The sequence below is a fragment of the Anguilla rostrata genome, chromosome 19 (assembly GCF_018555375.3).
Source record: "Anguilla rostrata isolate EN2019 chromosome 19, ASM1855537v3, whole genome shotgun sequence".
Taxonomy (NCBI): domain Eukaryota; kingdom Metazoa; phylum Chordata; class Actinopteri; order Anguilliformes; family Anguillidae; genus Anguilla; species Anguilla rostrata.
Window position 1 is genome coordinate 13,535,599 of NC_057951.1, and position 15,009 is coordinate 13,550,607.

Sequence of the window (15,009 nt, forward strand, 5' to 3'; positions counted from 1 at the left end):
ACACAGCACACGCACGCACACAGTCGTCTGTCTGACAAACTGGTGTGGTGATGCCTCCTCGCGTCAGACCTGCCCCCCCCCCCCTCCTTAAGAGGAGACCGATCTGTGTGTGTGTGTGTAGGGGGGCGGTGGTGGTGTCTGTATTTCAGCACACAGGATGCAGCTGTGTCTGTAACTCTGCGCTGGTGAAAGGGACTAAAGCAGACGCCGCTGTGGCCGGCCCGGGCTGCGATGGACTCATTTCTCCTATAAGTGGCTGTGACCTGTGTACAGTAAAAAGGCAGATTATATGAGAGGGGAAATCGGCTGCGTTGTTGGTGGGGTGTGTGTTTGATGCTGGATTTATAGCACTCTGAAAGCTGTCACACACACAGTCACACCTCTCTGTGTTCGCTCGGCTCTTGGGTCAGACTGAGCGAGTCGTCGGCCGCTGTGTCCCTCTGTAGCGGCTGGCGACGGCAACGGCGTCTGAACTTTTTAGTTTTTAGTACACAAAAAAACTTTTTGATTAGTAATATGTGACAGAGGCCTGTGTTCAGGGGGCATTAATTGCATTATTAATAAAATTTACAAGTGTTTTCAATATGGACACTGAGCACATGCAATGAATGGTTATTCAGAGGTGAGGACTGATGTTGCCTAGCCAGATGGCCACACTGTATTTTGTGTGACAGAGCAGACTGACTGGGGCCGGTGCTCCTGTGCTGTCGGAGGACGTGGTTTTTCATTTTTCGCCCCTTGTTTTATATCTGGACTCTCACGTTATCTGGGTTCAGCTATTCCTCTCATTTTTACCCTCCACAAAACCCCCCCTTTTTTTGGTGAGTAAAACGGACTCCGCTGGCCGCCAGTTTGTCATTTTCAGTTGGAAGTGGGCAAGAATGAGATTCCTTTTGTTCACCTGTTAATAAAAAAGGGGACACATTTTGACATTTTAATGACATTCCCCCCCCCCCCCCCAGATGTCTCTCCCAAGGTTTCTCCTGTTGTTAAGGCTCTGTTTGAATTCTCATATCGCTTATAGTCCAGCCAATCAGAGCTCCTCGCTCTGCATATTTTAAACCTGGGCCATGTAAAATTTATGCCTCATTTGAATGCTTATTAGCCGGCCGAATTCTGTGCAGGGCTTTGTGTTCCTCTGTTAGATTCATCAGCAGCTGTCCCGAGCAGCGCGTCCTCCATCAGTGCTAGTGTTCAGCGCCCCGCTTAACGCCGCTCATGCAGCCAACGCGTCTGCCCTGGGAGTTATTTACCGTGGGCCTGCGGTGTGTGACAGGACTCCTGTTTGTTTCACTTGTGTCCTGTTTGTTGTGTCCTGTCTGTCTGTCTGTCTGTCTGTCTGCATGGAACTCTGCCGGCTGAGGCTGACTGACAGACTGACAGACGGCCAACAGACACACCTGGAGAGCGCGTTTGCCGGGTCAGAGTGTGGCTCTTTATGTACTGTGAGGACTTGAGCTGATCCTGCCGGTGCCCCATCCCTGTCCCACTGCCCACTGTACAGCGCATTAATGCAGCCAGGACCATGAAACATTTATGACCTCACAGGGGCTAATATGCATAATTGATGCTGTTTTTTTTTAAGCCGTATCCTGTCATTAGCACTGTCCTTGACAGATGATTATTTTCAGCGTTCATTTCTGATGCATGCCAGGCAACTGAATTTTATGTCTTTCATTTATTTGGCTTTTATTTAAAATTTGAGGTTTATGTCCTCCTCAGGAGGAACAGTGAGACCACAGCTCACGCTGGGGCTTAATTGCTTCCCAGGAAAGACTGTGTTTTAGTGTTCTAAACGTCACAAGTACAGTATAATTTGATATGGGGTTTGATGTGTGTAAGAGAGAGAAGTGTAGCCACTAGCCAGCGCCTGGCATGCAAGCTTCTTATCACCAGCAACATTTTATTTTGAGATGCTACGGTGATGCCACGATTGTTTCCACACAGGACTTTTTTTTTCCAGTATTTTTAAATTTTGCATTATTAATCCACTCCTACTGCAGGGGATACGTTGTACAATTTTTGTAGAATAAAAAATTGAATGTCTTAACTCAGGCTATACACTTTGCTGTAGTTGGGAAAAGGTGGTAGTATATTAAGAAGACGTGCGTGTCTGTGTGTGTCAGTGTCAGTGTGCGCAGGTGTGTGTGTGACACTGTGTGTATGTGTGTGTGCACGTGTAGGTGTGTGTGAGCGTTTTTTTTTTTTTTTTGTATGGAATTGCTGTAGAGCACTTGTGCAGTCATTTTCTGTCCTCATACAAATGGCTTGTGCTCAATGTGTGGCTGTCCCCCTCCCCCCTTCCCACACACACACACACACACACACACACACACACACACACACACACACACACACACACACACACACACACACACACACACACACACACACTTAAGCTTTACATATCACATCCACTCATCTGTTTTTAGTGCTTCACTTATTCATCAGCCCTGGCTCCCTCCCTGTCGCGCTGTTGCCCTGCAGAGAGAGGGGAGCGTCTCTGCGCTGGAAGCTCCGAGCGCGGGAGCCTCCGAGCGCGGGGCTGTGGGCGGGGGCGGTGATTGGTGCCTCTCGATCGTTCCTAGGCTGTGTGAGTGATGATGCGGGGGTCTGCCACGGGGACAGTAGGCCCCGGTTCAGAGAGTCCGAGCGGGCTGAGCGCTGTGCGCGGACAGGTAGACGCTGGCGGTAGGGCCGGGCGCCCAGGTGACTGCGGCGGTGGAGGGAGAGTTCCGGAGCTCCTGCACCTGCGGCAGCAGCAGGTAAGCTGCGTTCCCCCTGCCGGCGCTCTGGGGCAGGGGCGAGGCTACAGGCATGGAAGAGCAGCGCAGGTCCTTGTGCCGAAATGCCATTAGCTGGCTTGTTGGCTGGTGTCTGATTGGTTGAGTGGACGGGGCTTGGCCAGATAGCGAGCTTTGCCCCTTGGTGGACAGAGTGATGGACTGGTTGTGTGTGCGCGCTTGTGTATACATGTGGGTGTGTGTGTGTGCGTGTGTGTGTGTGTGTGTGTGTGTGTGTGCGTGTGCATGTGTGTGTGAGTGTGGGGTGCATGTGCTGGGCTCGGAGTGCACTTGGTGTCCTGCATTACCACAGTGTCCACCAGAGGGCCTTGCCCTCTTGTCTTGCCCTCCTCTCCAAAACACTTGAGAGGCAGGCCTGCAGTTTAAATGGAGATAACTGATCATTGTGATGAGCTGTAGCTTTCACATCAGAACCCTTCCTGTGGTGTATTAGTATGTTTTGTGAAGCTTCGCTTCTTTTTTCCAGTCCGCTTGGTTATTCAGTGCTCTACACCTCATTCACCGTGCTGTTTTAGGTTGCTTTTGTGAGATTTTGTGATGTGATGATGGTGATGGTGAGCTGGAGAGGAAGATTTATGGTATGGATGGGAGGGGGAGCTGAATCCCTGTAGGATGGATGTAAAAATGGTCAGAGGGTTTGTTGGAGGGTTTGTTGGTAGACTGAAGCCAGCTCTCGTTTCCATGCCGATATGATCTCCTTTTGTACATATTGAATTACAGGTCAGGATGGGTGGATAATGGGAAGTTGTGACATCGCAAGATTGGTGGAAGTGACATCACAGGAGAGGCGCTGTGTTTCTTGGCAACAGTGTTCTTTGGAACCATGCGTTCATTCCCCCTTAGCTGGAGTTCTGGAATTCTTACTGTCTGCAGTCCTGGGGCCCAAAAAGCCACCAATCACAGGCGAGCTCTCCCGCTGGCGTGTGCCACACTTACAGCGCGGTGTTTATTCTGTGTGTCAGGTGTTTGAGCGGCTGCTAGGACTTTTAATTAGTGTCACTTAGCCGCATAAATGCAGGGTTCAGCTGGTGGGAGCAGCTTGCCACGCTCCTCTCGTTTGTGTGATCCGCGCACCCTGCGGTAAGCGCGGGGGGAGAGTCGCGCAGAATTAAAAGCGTCTTTTTACGGCTGTCTTTGCTGTGTCGGGCTCGTATGGCACGGAAGCTGTGGTGTGGCCGGGAACCAAATTTGCCCTTGAGCACAATCTCACATGCTAATCGCTGAGGTTTCTGAGCTCTGTGGCGAGGAAGAGGAGATGATCTCACTCACTCACGCACGCGCTCTTACACAACGAACCTAGTTGGTTTTATCCTCCAGGCAGAGATCATGTTACACAAGAGTGTGTAAATAGAAGCTCAGTGCGGCTGCTTTACGTCGTGTGGAGAGTGGCGTTGTTCACCGCTGGATTGTATAGAGCACCACTGATTAATAACGACAACAGGAAATAAAACAGCCCGCATTCAATTGCCTTCATTGTCTCGCCTGTCTTGCGTAGATTTCCCTTTCTCACGTGAGAGTGGATTATGCTGGCTGTTCAGTGGGGCCCTGCAGACTGGTGCCTGTGCGTTAGGGCTGACATGCAGACCCGTGGTCTCTGCATTGGCTCTGATATGAAGGCCAAACCCCCCCCGCCCCCCCCAAAACAAAGAGACGCTGTTGGGATATTGTCTCGAGGCGGGGTTTTAACGTGGTGCGCCCCTTGGGAATCGCCGTTTCACCGTGGGGTCCCGGGACGGCATCTCAGCGTCAGGCCCGAGGAGGGAGAGGAGGAACTCTCCAGAATCCAAGGCGCTGGCGACCATGCCAGTCCCCTGCCGCTCGTCTGAGTCCGGAGAGACACTGGAGCGGTCAGTCAGCCCTCCTGCACACCCTGTAAATCTATAAATGCACTGCTTTTGTCCTCAGTGGGAGAGTAAGAGAGCCTCAGCGCTGTTTGAAAGAAGTGTGTGTTCTCACTGTTGTGCACATCGAGATGTGCTGTGTTTTTACTTTCAAGCCTCATGGAGTTAGGAATGGCAGAAAAATCAGAAGCAGAAAAAAAAGAATTGAGCATATACAAATTACACATGTTTTTTTGTGAGTAACACTAGATGGACTCTATACACTGTTGAGTTTGGAATGGCTGTGTTTTTCTGTCTGGCTGCCGGTGCTCTGAAGGTGATGCTTTGATATGACCAGGTGCAGATGATGACAGAACTCTTTAAACTGGCACCTTTTTTAAAAATGAAATTTAAAAAAAGTCTGTGGCTTAAAGCTTCCTCTCCTCTTTTTTCAGGCAGAGCACATTTTCTCGTTTCTGATGATGGGGATTCATTTGTTCCTGTCGTGTTTGCACATTCATTATTTGAGAGAGGTCCAGTAGTAATGAATGCAGTGGCAGGGCTCCATCCAGGGCCCGGGTGAGAACGCTTCCCCAGTAAAATCAGCCGTTAAATGGGTTTTTAACAATTCTATGAATTGATTCTGGATTGTGCTGGATCCGACAACTAGACCTATTTCGCTGCTTTCCTGACTGTTTCCTCTTCCTGGTGTTTTACCTAAGTGTGCCGTACAATTATTACAGTGTGCATTGTAATGCAGTCTAATTATTAGCGAGCTACACGGTGTAGTGCGATTCATTCAGGGTGCTACACAGTTTGTAAATATTACAGCGTTTCCATTTCCTGTCTGCTGCTCACTTTTTACTATCAGTAAATATTGTTTCCCAGGTGCATCATTCCAGCTATTAAGCTAAATGTCATGGTTTGATCTTTGGGCTTCGGCCTACAGGGTGAACTGGGGAAAGGCTCTGTGTAGAATAACTAAAGTTAACTGAGCTGATTATAGGCGAGCGTGATGAATACCACCACCGTGTTTATTCTCTGCCTCTGGAACACGTCTGGCTTTTCACGGGGATAGAGAGAGAAGTGCTGGACTGTGGGAGGTCTTTGGTTGCCTGGGTGGGGCTGGCTCAGGTGATGTTCCTGGATGCAGATGTGGCGCAGGTGAAAGGTCAAAGGTGAAAGGGAGTATAAACTCGCTGCTCAAGCTGAATGTCCTGGTATCGGCGCTGCCTGCTTCTGTTTCTGATAGTCTTCCGGGGCATTCCTCAAAGTGACATGTGCTGTCATGGTAACGAGGAATGACTCATCACTCAAGTGTCCATGGCACATCAGCTCAGTGGGATTTCCTGCTGTGGCCTGTTTACTTTACTTTCCAAACGGTCATGGGGGAATGGGGCTGGAGCTGGGGGGGCTGGGGGGCAGAGGCTGGAGCTGGGGGGGCTGGGGGGCTCGCTCAGGCTCTCGGCGGTTCGAGGCCCTGGCGCTGATTGGACTCCTGGGCCTGCTCCTCGGTGTCCCTCCGGTGGACGTCTTCATCCTCTCCTCAGGTTCCTGTGACCCTCAGGAACCCGGGGGAAGGGGCAGCGGCGGGGCGGGGTTTATCGCCATGGCAGCACAGCGGTGTGCGCCGTCCCTCAACGTGACTGAAAGGCTTTATTTACGGGCGCAGTGGAGATATTCACCCGCTTCCCCGGACCTGTCTGTGCCGGTGTCGGTATGGCTGTGTGTTAAACCTGCATCCCGGGTCGCTGCTGTTTTGGATTATATATATATTTTTAAATGGGGTGATTATGTGCAGAGCACACATCAGAGTTTAAGTGCTGTTGCTCACGGCTGCAGAGAAAAGGCAGAAACGCGTGTCGCATCTTTTATTGAATTATTATATCTTATTTGTGGCGTTAAATGAAGCAGAGACTGCATTGTCTGAGCGCGTGCGTTTTCCCTTTGAGTCTGTGCTCTTGCTCTGTAATTGGCTTTTGCTGCGTGTGTAATTTCTTTTCCCGTCCTTTTTATGTTTCAGTGTCGCCTTGGGTCATGTTCAAGCGGTTGCGTTCTGATGTCCCCGCGCTGTTTCTACGTGGCTTGACACAAGAGACCGGAGCGTGTGCAGTGTTCCTACAAATTACACCATTAAACATGTCAGAGAGATCATCCCCTTTACTCACATGCTGTTTGACTGTATGTCACACGGTGTGTGTGTGAGTGTGTGTGAGTGTGTGTGAGTGTGTGTGAGTGTGTGTGAGTGTGTGTGAGAGTGTGAGACGTGAGGCTTTACCCAAAAGAGCGGAGGGAACGCTGATTGACAGATGTGGCACATCTAGGAGCTGATCAGTGCGTTGCTGCGTGTGGCATATTGAGGGGCGGGGCCGAGAGCTGAGGGGCGGGGCCCAGAGCTGAGGGGCGGGGCCCAGAGCTGAGGGGCGGGGCCCAGAGCTGAGGGGCGGGGCTGAGAGGAAGCTAATAGCCTCGCAGCATACCAGGTAAATGAGGCCACAGCACAAAGCTGAGTGGCAAAGCTGCCGCTGTTTGCCCTCTATATTAGTTTCTGCTCTCCAGGCCCACAAACAATATCAGTCCTGTTGCTCCATTATTGTTTGCTGTCACTGTCACAGAGAGAGAGAGGGTAAGAGAGTGAGAGTGTGAAAGTGTGAGAGTGAGAATGAAGTGGAGTGTGTTGGAAACATCCATTTTAAAATGCAGAATGTCTACACTGACCAGTGGAATGGTTCGCAGAGAAGGGGGAATTCCAGTCAATGCTGTGAGAGAGTTGGTTTGTAGAAAGATGCTCACAGCCAGTTTGTTTGTGCGTGCTTGTGTGACTTTTGTAGTTCGACATTATGAAGTTTAAACCTGCTTGGGCTTTACCTGTATCGGTCCGATTAGCTGTGTTTAATTTAGAAGACACCAGTCAAGATGTCTCTCTCTCTCTCTGTCTCTCCCTCTCTCTCTTTTTCTCTCCTTTTTTTTTCTCGAGTGCATGAGCAGTATTAATTTCACAGCTGTTAATTGCCTCGGAACAATTAAGGTTAGCTATAATGAGCAATTCCCTGAATGCGGAGGGGCGTCTCAGCGGCCCTGTGGGTATTCCTGTCACCACGAGCCCCCGGTGTGCCTGGGACAGGCTCCGTTTACTGGCCTGCACGCGTCCCAGCGAGCGTGTGGGCTGAGTTAGGGCGGCGCAGAGGCTGGTGAGCTCATCTCTGCACTGCTCAGGTGCACAGCTGTTAACGGTCAGGGTCTGCACACCTGGGCAGCAGTGACACTTCGCCTAAGGGCCAGCACAGCTCGGTGAGAAGGAATGAGAGCGGACTGCCAGACGCCGGGTTCTGTGCTTTGACCATTTTAAGGCTTTTTCTTGGAATCTCAAAGCATGCCTCCGTCTCCATAACAACAGACAAACTAAAGAAAAGCGAGCCGAACGGCTGGGTAAATCACCTTCTCTTTTGTTGACTGAATCCTCTCATCAACCTGGATTTGCACTGCATGTATTTTGTGTCGTCTGCTTTTTGTTCTGCCTGTAGTTTAGCGCTGTTTCTGCGCGTGCAGCAGCGCACCGAAGGCACGTTTGTGTTCATCACCATTAGCGCTGTGCTAACGAGCAGTGACAACCTGCACAGATCCTGGCTTCTGACGCTATCGCTAGACAGGTGCGATACCGGCAGTGATGCACTTTTCCCCTGCACTGTGCAAAAAAAAAAAAAGAAGGGAAAAAAAACAACAAACAAAAAAACAAGAGAAAAGTATTTCAAGAAGATGAAAGTAGCCGTCCAGAGCCGAGGCAAAGAGCTGCTGTTGCCTCCGGGCACGGCCTTTTGGAACCTCATAATGAATGCTTGTCAACAAAGACAGACACAAACACTGCAGCGAGAAAAAAGAAATGGAGTAAGACTTTACTCTGCCGGCCTTTGGCAGAGGGTGTGAGCACCATTAAAGGGCGCTGGAAAGCCCTTTCAGACCGTCCTGAGGGGAGGAGAGAGAGAGAGACGTACTGCTGATCTCTGACACCTGATAAAACGAGTAAACTTTAGTTTTTTTCTCCTGAACCGTCTGGTTGTGCGTGTAAATATCTGGGGGTGTTTGGGTGGTTGAATCCTTGTCACTGGCGTGGCTTGTGCAGATGAGACGTTCAACAGGCTGTAATCAGGGGAAACCGAGCACGCTGTTGAAATGGTGGTCTAGGACACTTTCTGTCTGTTTTTATATTTCCAATGACAAAGTTTTAAGGCTGGCGTGTCTTCTCCCCCGAAGCTCGCTGTACAACAGTTTCTGCCCCCTGCCGCTCTCCGTAAGTCAGTCTGGGTTACAGCGCCTAGCAAGTGACTGTAATGTGTGTAAGACATATGGCAGGAAATCCTTTTTTGGGGGGGGGGGGGGGTGTGAATGCAACCCCAGCACCCTGCTCTATATCTGACAGACACATGCAGACAGGCCTGCTGCTGAAACAGATTTGCAGACTCTTAGTGATGAACTAAACAGACCGCCCTGTTTTTTTTTTTTTTTCTTCTTCATTTTCATCAGGAAAAAGGGGGGGGGGGGACAGAAAGGTTACACAATGCAGCTGTTCTTCATCTCCCCCCAAGAACGCAGCTCCCAGTTCCTGGGATATAAATGACCGAATTCATCACCGCCTCACCAGGGAGGAGAAGGAGCCACACAATTGTGTTTACAGTGGAGCAAAGTTAATATAAATTTTCATCAAAAGGGGAAAGTTTGCACACGGTTCTGTTTGTCCTTCATTACGAGCACCTGAGTCTGAGCCGGGGAGGCGTGATCGTCCACAGGACCAGGCCAAACACATGCACGGCAAATAAGCGCGCGGAAAAAATCTGATTTTATGGCTGTCTGTTACAGCCGGGATATTCTTAATCTACAGAATGAATTAACGGGCCGGGGCGGGGCCGGGGTCGAGCGCGGGGCGACGGCCGGGCCCCAGGGCCCCGGGTTCGAGGCTCACAGAGGGGCTATTGTTCCCCGCGGCACCACGGGCGCCCTTCGCTCCCCCCTTTTACGCTTCTAAACGCACTCGTTCATTATCCCGTCTGCCTCTCATTTCATTTCTCTTCGGGCCTACCAGCCGGGCCTCGTGCTCTGCTCCTGTTCTGGATCCCGCCATCTCACCATCCCGTCATCCCGCCAGGCCCGCGAACGCCCGGCCGCTGGCTGCCCTGCATATCCCTCTCACGGCCTCTTCCTGTTCTCACTGCTGTCACTCACTCACTCACTTCCTGTTCCAAACGTAACTCTGATTCTCTGTTCGAGTCGTGCAGGATCTTAAGACCTGTTTCCGAGTTTTTAAAAAGAAAAATTAGGTGAAGCGTCACTGAACATTGCAGTGCGTTGGTTTCATATTCATGCTCAGTCTGAAAAAGTGATATGGGGTACAGGGGGACAGGGGGACAGGGGTTCTCTGGTGGTTTATGAATAGCAGTACAGCTCTTGAGTATTGAGGGGAGGTGCGCCAGGGTGAACTTGGCGATGCCGTACTGAGAACACCAGTACGTTTGGGCCACCGCTGTGCCCTTTTGTAAGTGACTAAAGACGCACTGTGGTAATTCAATGTCTCTCTCTCATTTAGACCTTGCCCTTGATTTTGTTCTCTCTGTAAAACTGCATTTTATTTGGATTTAAGGCACTGATGATCAGATGGTTATTTAAGAATCGCAAACTTAAGCAGGCAAATCATTTCCTATTTTGTCTGCTGTAGGTTTATTCTGTTTTCTTCTTGACACAGACCTGTTCTTTGTATTCATGACAAATATTTCTGTCTTCAAAAAGAAAACAAAAACATAAAGAAAACATGTTCTATATTCCCTCTCCCAACCTCTTGTCTATGGAATCCACTTACATAAGCAATGAAGGGTGTTTGTAGTGTAAATATTTAGGCGTGCCGTGTTTGTACTGCTGTATCTCCAGAAAAAGGGGGCTGCGGGTCTGAATCCAATCAGCTTGTTTGTTTGTGCAGCTTAAACTGTTTACGCCCTGTGTTTGTGGCATGGGGCTCCGGCCGCTGTGACAAAGCGCCGTTTCTGCAGCCTGTGACTCGAGTGGGCTGATAAAACGGTGTCTTTTTGTTTTTCGGGAGCAGGTATAAGCTTGAGGGGAGGGGGCGAGGGGTCTGTGTGAGGGGTAGTGGTGTTGCGGAGGGGTGTGACAGGGCGTTGGGATCGAACCTGACGGGGGGGAGGAGGCTTTGTCCTTCACTTCACTCCTTTTATTATTTTTTCTAATGAAAAGGAATGCGACTTATTTCATCCATGTATTGCTTGGGGCCCAGTTCATATCCCCCCCCCCCCAGCACTGTTTACACAGCGTTCGGCGCGTGTTCTCTTCCTGACGCATGTGTGATGGCAGCTCTCTGTTTTAACAGCTCCCTTTTTTCAGTGAGCAGCCGAAGCCGCGCTTCATTAAGGCAGCGGCTGCTTTAGTTAACGGTTCGCTCTCAGCGGTTTAAGAGTGCAGAACAGGGGCCTGGGATCTGGGCCTGGCCAGCCTGAGAATCCAGGACTTCTCTTAAAACATTAGAGGCCGGTTTCTCTGGCACAGATTCATCTTACCCTGGACTAACTCGAGTCCTGTGTGGAGAATGGGGGGGGGGGGGGGGGTCTCTCCCCGCTGCTCTGCGCTCAGCGCTGGAGGTGCTGTAAGGGGAGACGGGCCGTGTGATCACCCCCCCGCTTCCCCCCGTTTCCCCACCGCGGTTTTCACTCCCGACCCCGCTATGACCCCGCTATCTGAAACCAATCACAGCCCCTTCCGTTTGAGCCCAGAGCCTAGCTGTCAACCACCGCGCTGCTGTTCCTTGGCAACAGCTATCAGCATCAAATCTGCTTGCGAGCGTCCTGTTATGTCTGTTTGTGCACCAGAGACATTATTGAGTGGGAAAGCCTGCCCCCCCCCCCAAGCCCCCTCATCTTAAACCGCTCAGCAGCCGGGGTGAAATAGACGTGTCTTTATGCTCAGGCCTTGTTCAGTGTTTTTCAGTTTTTAGTCTGTAAATCAAGTGGGAAGTGCCTGGCTATCTTTCAGAAAAGATACTGTGCATATTCCTTCCAGATAGTCATTTTGGGCCACTGTTGATGGCTGCATTCTTGCACACCCCAGTGTTGTGGTGCCATTGCGGGGCTTGGATGCAGTGTAAGCTCTGTGCGAGCCAGTATGTAATATCCAACAGAGGAGTGGTGGTGGTGGATGTCACCAGCTAGGGGGTAGAAGGGAACCAAGGGGTATGTTGCTTCCTGCTGTCTGATTGCTTAATCAATCAACTTCTATAAAATAATGTTAAGAAGCTGAGGGAGTATTGTAGTGGAGTGGCATTACTTATTTATGTATTAATTAATTTATTTTGCAGTGTAACTTTGGGAGAGGTGATACTGCAGAGAGCGATTGTGCACCCCCCCCCCCCCAGCGGTGTCCCTGTGTCACGCGCAGCATTGAGCGGGGGCGGGGCCAATCGGTCTGTATTGACCTGGGCATGCGGGCGCGCATCGATCTCTGTGCCCGTCCGCCAGGCTGCTGCCAGCCCAGGTGCCAGCGCCTCACAGGGGGGCATGGGGGCGCGGGGGGGGCACCTTCCCAATCTCCGAGTCAGGCTGGCCCTCCGTGTGCCCTCTTCATATAGAGCACATGCACTCTGGGTTTGGGGTGTCAAGAAATGAAAAGTTGGAGAACAATTGCAGAGTGCATGCTCTCCAGCACTCTATATTATGGCAGTTATACACAGATTTAAAAATATATATTTTTAAATATTATTGATGCATTTGTATAGTATGAATATTATGAGTGAGAATGAGATTTTAAAATTGTATTATTTATTTATTTATTTTTTGCTTAAAGCTGCTGAATATTATAGGCAATGTTTCAGGCCTATGTAATCTGATGTGTTTATGTTTTGTTGGAAGCATTCATCTTTGTCCTCTGAATTGGCATTATATAGTGTTATTACTCACAACATTTATTACCTCAGTGAACATCAGTGTCCTACGGAGTTATTGATTAAGAACAGCAGTGGCGTCCTGGCGTGTCATAGCTGATATTTTAACGGTGTGTGTGTGTGTGTGTGTGTGCGCGTGTGCGTGCGTGCGTGTTTTCTCCCTCATGGTCTCCTGAAGTTCAGCCTGGTACCGGCTCTGTTCTGGGAGACGGATCGATGCTGCTGGGCCTCGGGGGCGGGGCAGGGGCTTGTTTACTGCGGGTTTGGGTGTCTGGCTGCCTCAGAAGGGCTGCGTGGAGCCAGACAGTGGAAACGCTCCCCCTGTCTTTTCATAATTGATCAGGCGATGGCTTCTCTTCCCCGGGGGTTCAGACGTGGCAACTTTTCTCTCTCTCTCTCTTTCTCTCTCTCTCTCTCCCCCTCTCTCTCCCCTCTTTCTGTTTGCTCAGCATCTCAGTGCTGCAGTTGAAGCAGTGTTCACACCAGCTGGCAGTGTGATGCCACATATACATCCTGTCAAAGCAACTGTTGTCATGGATACCGGAGAGCAGCGGGGGGGGGGGGACCTTTTCATATAGAGGAAGTGTCTTTCACGATCACAAACTTGTTTTTTTTTTTCTTCCCTTAGAGAAACACAAGTTTTTCTCAACTCTTTATCTTGCTCTCTCTCTCTCTCTCTCTCTGGTGCATGTGTAACCTGGTTTTTGCGAATGTGTCTCAAAAGTTTTAGTATTTTTTCTCCCCTGCTGCTGAGCGGAGTGTGTTTGGGCTGATGTACGTGCGTTTGCTGGAGCTCCCAGAGCGGCGGCGTGGGCTTGCATCATCGCCACACCCGCCGTCACCTGGGCGGACGTCCTCACCTGACAGACTGACCTCACACTTTGTGCTGCGTGCTAATTCGTCACATTTAATTATCTGGTGACCTATAACATCTTCCCCAGCTTGTTTGCATAAATTTCCAGTGCAGTTGACTGGTTGTAAGATTATTGTGTACATGCAGTCTCTCCTGGGCCTGTGCTTTCACTCTCTAGGGAATTACTGCAATTCAGTCCCTGATGTTTGCACTTATACCAGTAAAGTATTGTGAAGTTTATATTATTAATATGCAGAAAGACTGAGTTGAGGCTATTCTGGTGAAGCACTCACTATCTTGGTCAGTTCCATTGATGGTTTGTGTTTTCCCCCCCCCACCCCCCCCCGGTTTCCTGTCACAGTTGTGGAGTTTAGCACACGTGCACCTGTCGAAGCGCAACGTTTGTTTGCCATTTTGTACCATTACAGGCATTTAGCAGACACTCTTATCCAGAGCGACTTACACAACTTTTTACACAGCATATGCATTGCACTTACACAGCTGGATATATACTGAAGCAGTGCAGGTTTTAAGCACCTCGCTCAAGGGTACAACGGCAGTGTCCTACCTGGGAATCGAACCCGTGACCTTCAGGTTACTAGACCAGCTCCTTACCCCTTACTCCTGCTTGTGTGTTGCTGTGCGGTCTATGAGGGGCACGCAGGTCATGCTCCAGTGAAGGCTAACGGCAGCTCTGCTCCCCTCACAGGCCCTACAGGCAGCCAGACAGCTCCTCCTCCAGCGGCCCGGCGGCGGCCCGACGTCCCCAAAGAACCGCGACAAACAGCCTCCGCTGCAGGTGAGCGGCCCAGCGCCGACCTCCTAAACCCGCATGACATAACGCACGGCTTTGTGGAGGAGCCTGTCCTCTGTGTGCGTGTGCGTGTGTGTGCGTGTGTGTGCGTGTGTGTGCGTGTGCGTGCGTGTGCGTGCGTGTGCGTGCGTGTGCGTGCGTGTGCGTGCGTGTGCGTGCGTGTGCGTGCGTGTGTGCGCCTTTTCTATGTGTGTGTGTGTGTCTGTGTGTCTGTGTGTTTGCATGGTTAAATAATGGCTCAGACCGTTGTCAGTATAAGTGTAATTGATGAAACGCAGTTGTCGGTGGTCTTTTGTTGTGTTTTTTCCACCGCAGTACTGGTGAATAGTTATCAGAGGAATGAACCCTACTCACGGAAATACAGTTCATCTCATTACATATAATTCGCCATATCGATCTTTCATACAGTGGTGTGCTTATTTTGTTGTTGCTGGCTGGGTGGAAGCTTTATTCATAATAGCTTTTAAGGTATTATTTTCATCACCCATTAAACAGCTGATTCCCACTCTCCTCCTCTGAATATTTTTTCCTCCCGTGAAGATGCTGTGCGCTCCTTTTAAAAATGTCGGCAATTAACATATTTTCGTATTTTATTTTTAGGCGCAAGTTGGCGCACGGTGAGAACGCGCTCCCCGCTCGGCTAATAAGTGCTATCAGAGAACAGTCGGGTCCCTCATTAGTGCGCTGCTTTTAATTACAGAATGGAACATCGCAGCCAATGTGGCGGTTAATATTTGGGAGTGTTGCCGTGCCGACGCCTCAGATTGGAGTCACACCGCTGTGTG

The 15,009-nt window shown here is 50.2% G+C and overlaps 1 protein-coding gene across 7 annotated transcripts in view; it reads left to right on the top strand.

Moving 5' to 3' along the window:
- Window positions 1-15,009, top strand: part of LOC135245458 (forkhead box protein P2-like) — a 118,951-nt gene that overhangs the window by 34,403 nt on the left and 69,539 nt on the right. For 6 of the 7 annotated variants that reach the window (XM_064318494.1, XM_064318493.1, XM_064318495.1 and 3 more), the window contains exons 4-5: window positions 2,589-2,765; window positions 14,120-14,209. In XM_064318494.1, coding sequence (XP_064174564.1) covers window positions 2,601-2,765; window positions 14,120-14,209 — 255 coding nt within the window. In that variant the 5' untranslated portion in view covers window positions 2,589-2,600. The remainder of the gene's footprint in view (window positions 1-2,588; window positions 2,766-14,119; window positions 14,210-15,009) is intronic. The other variant, XM_064318497.1, reaches the window with a different exon arrangement.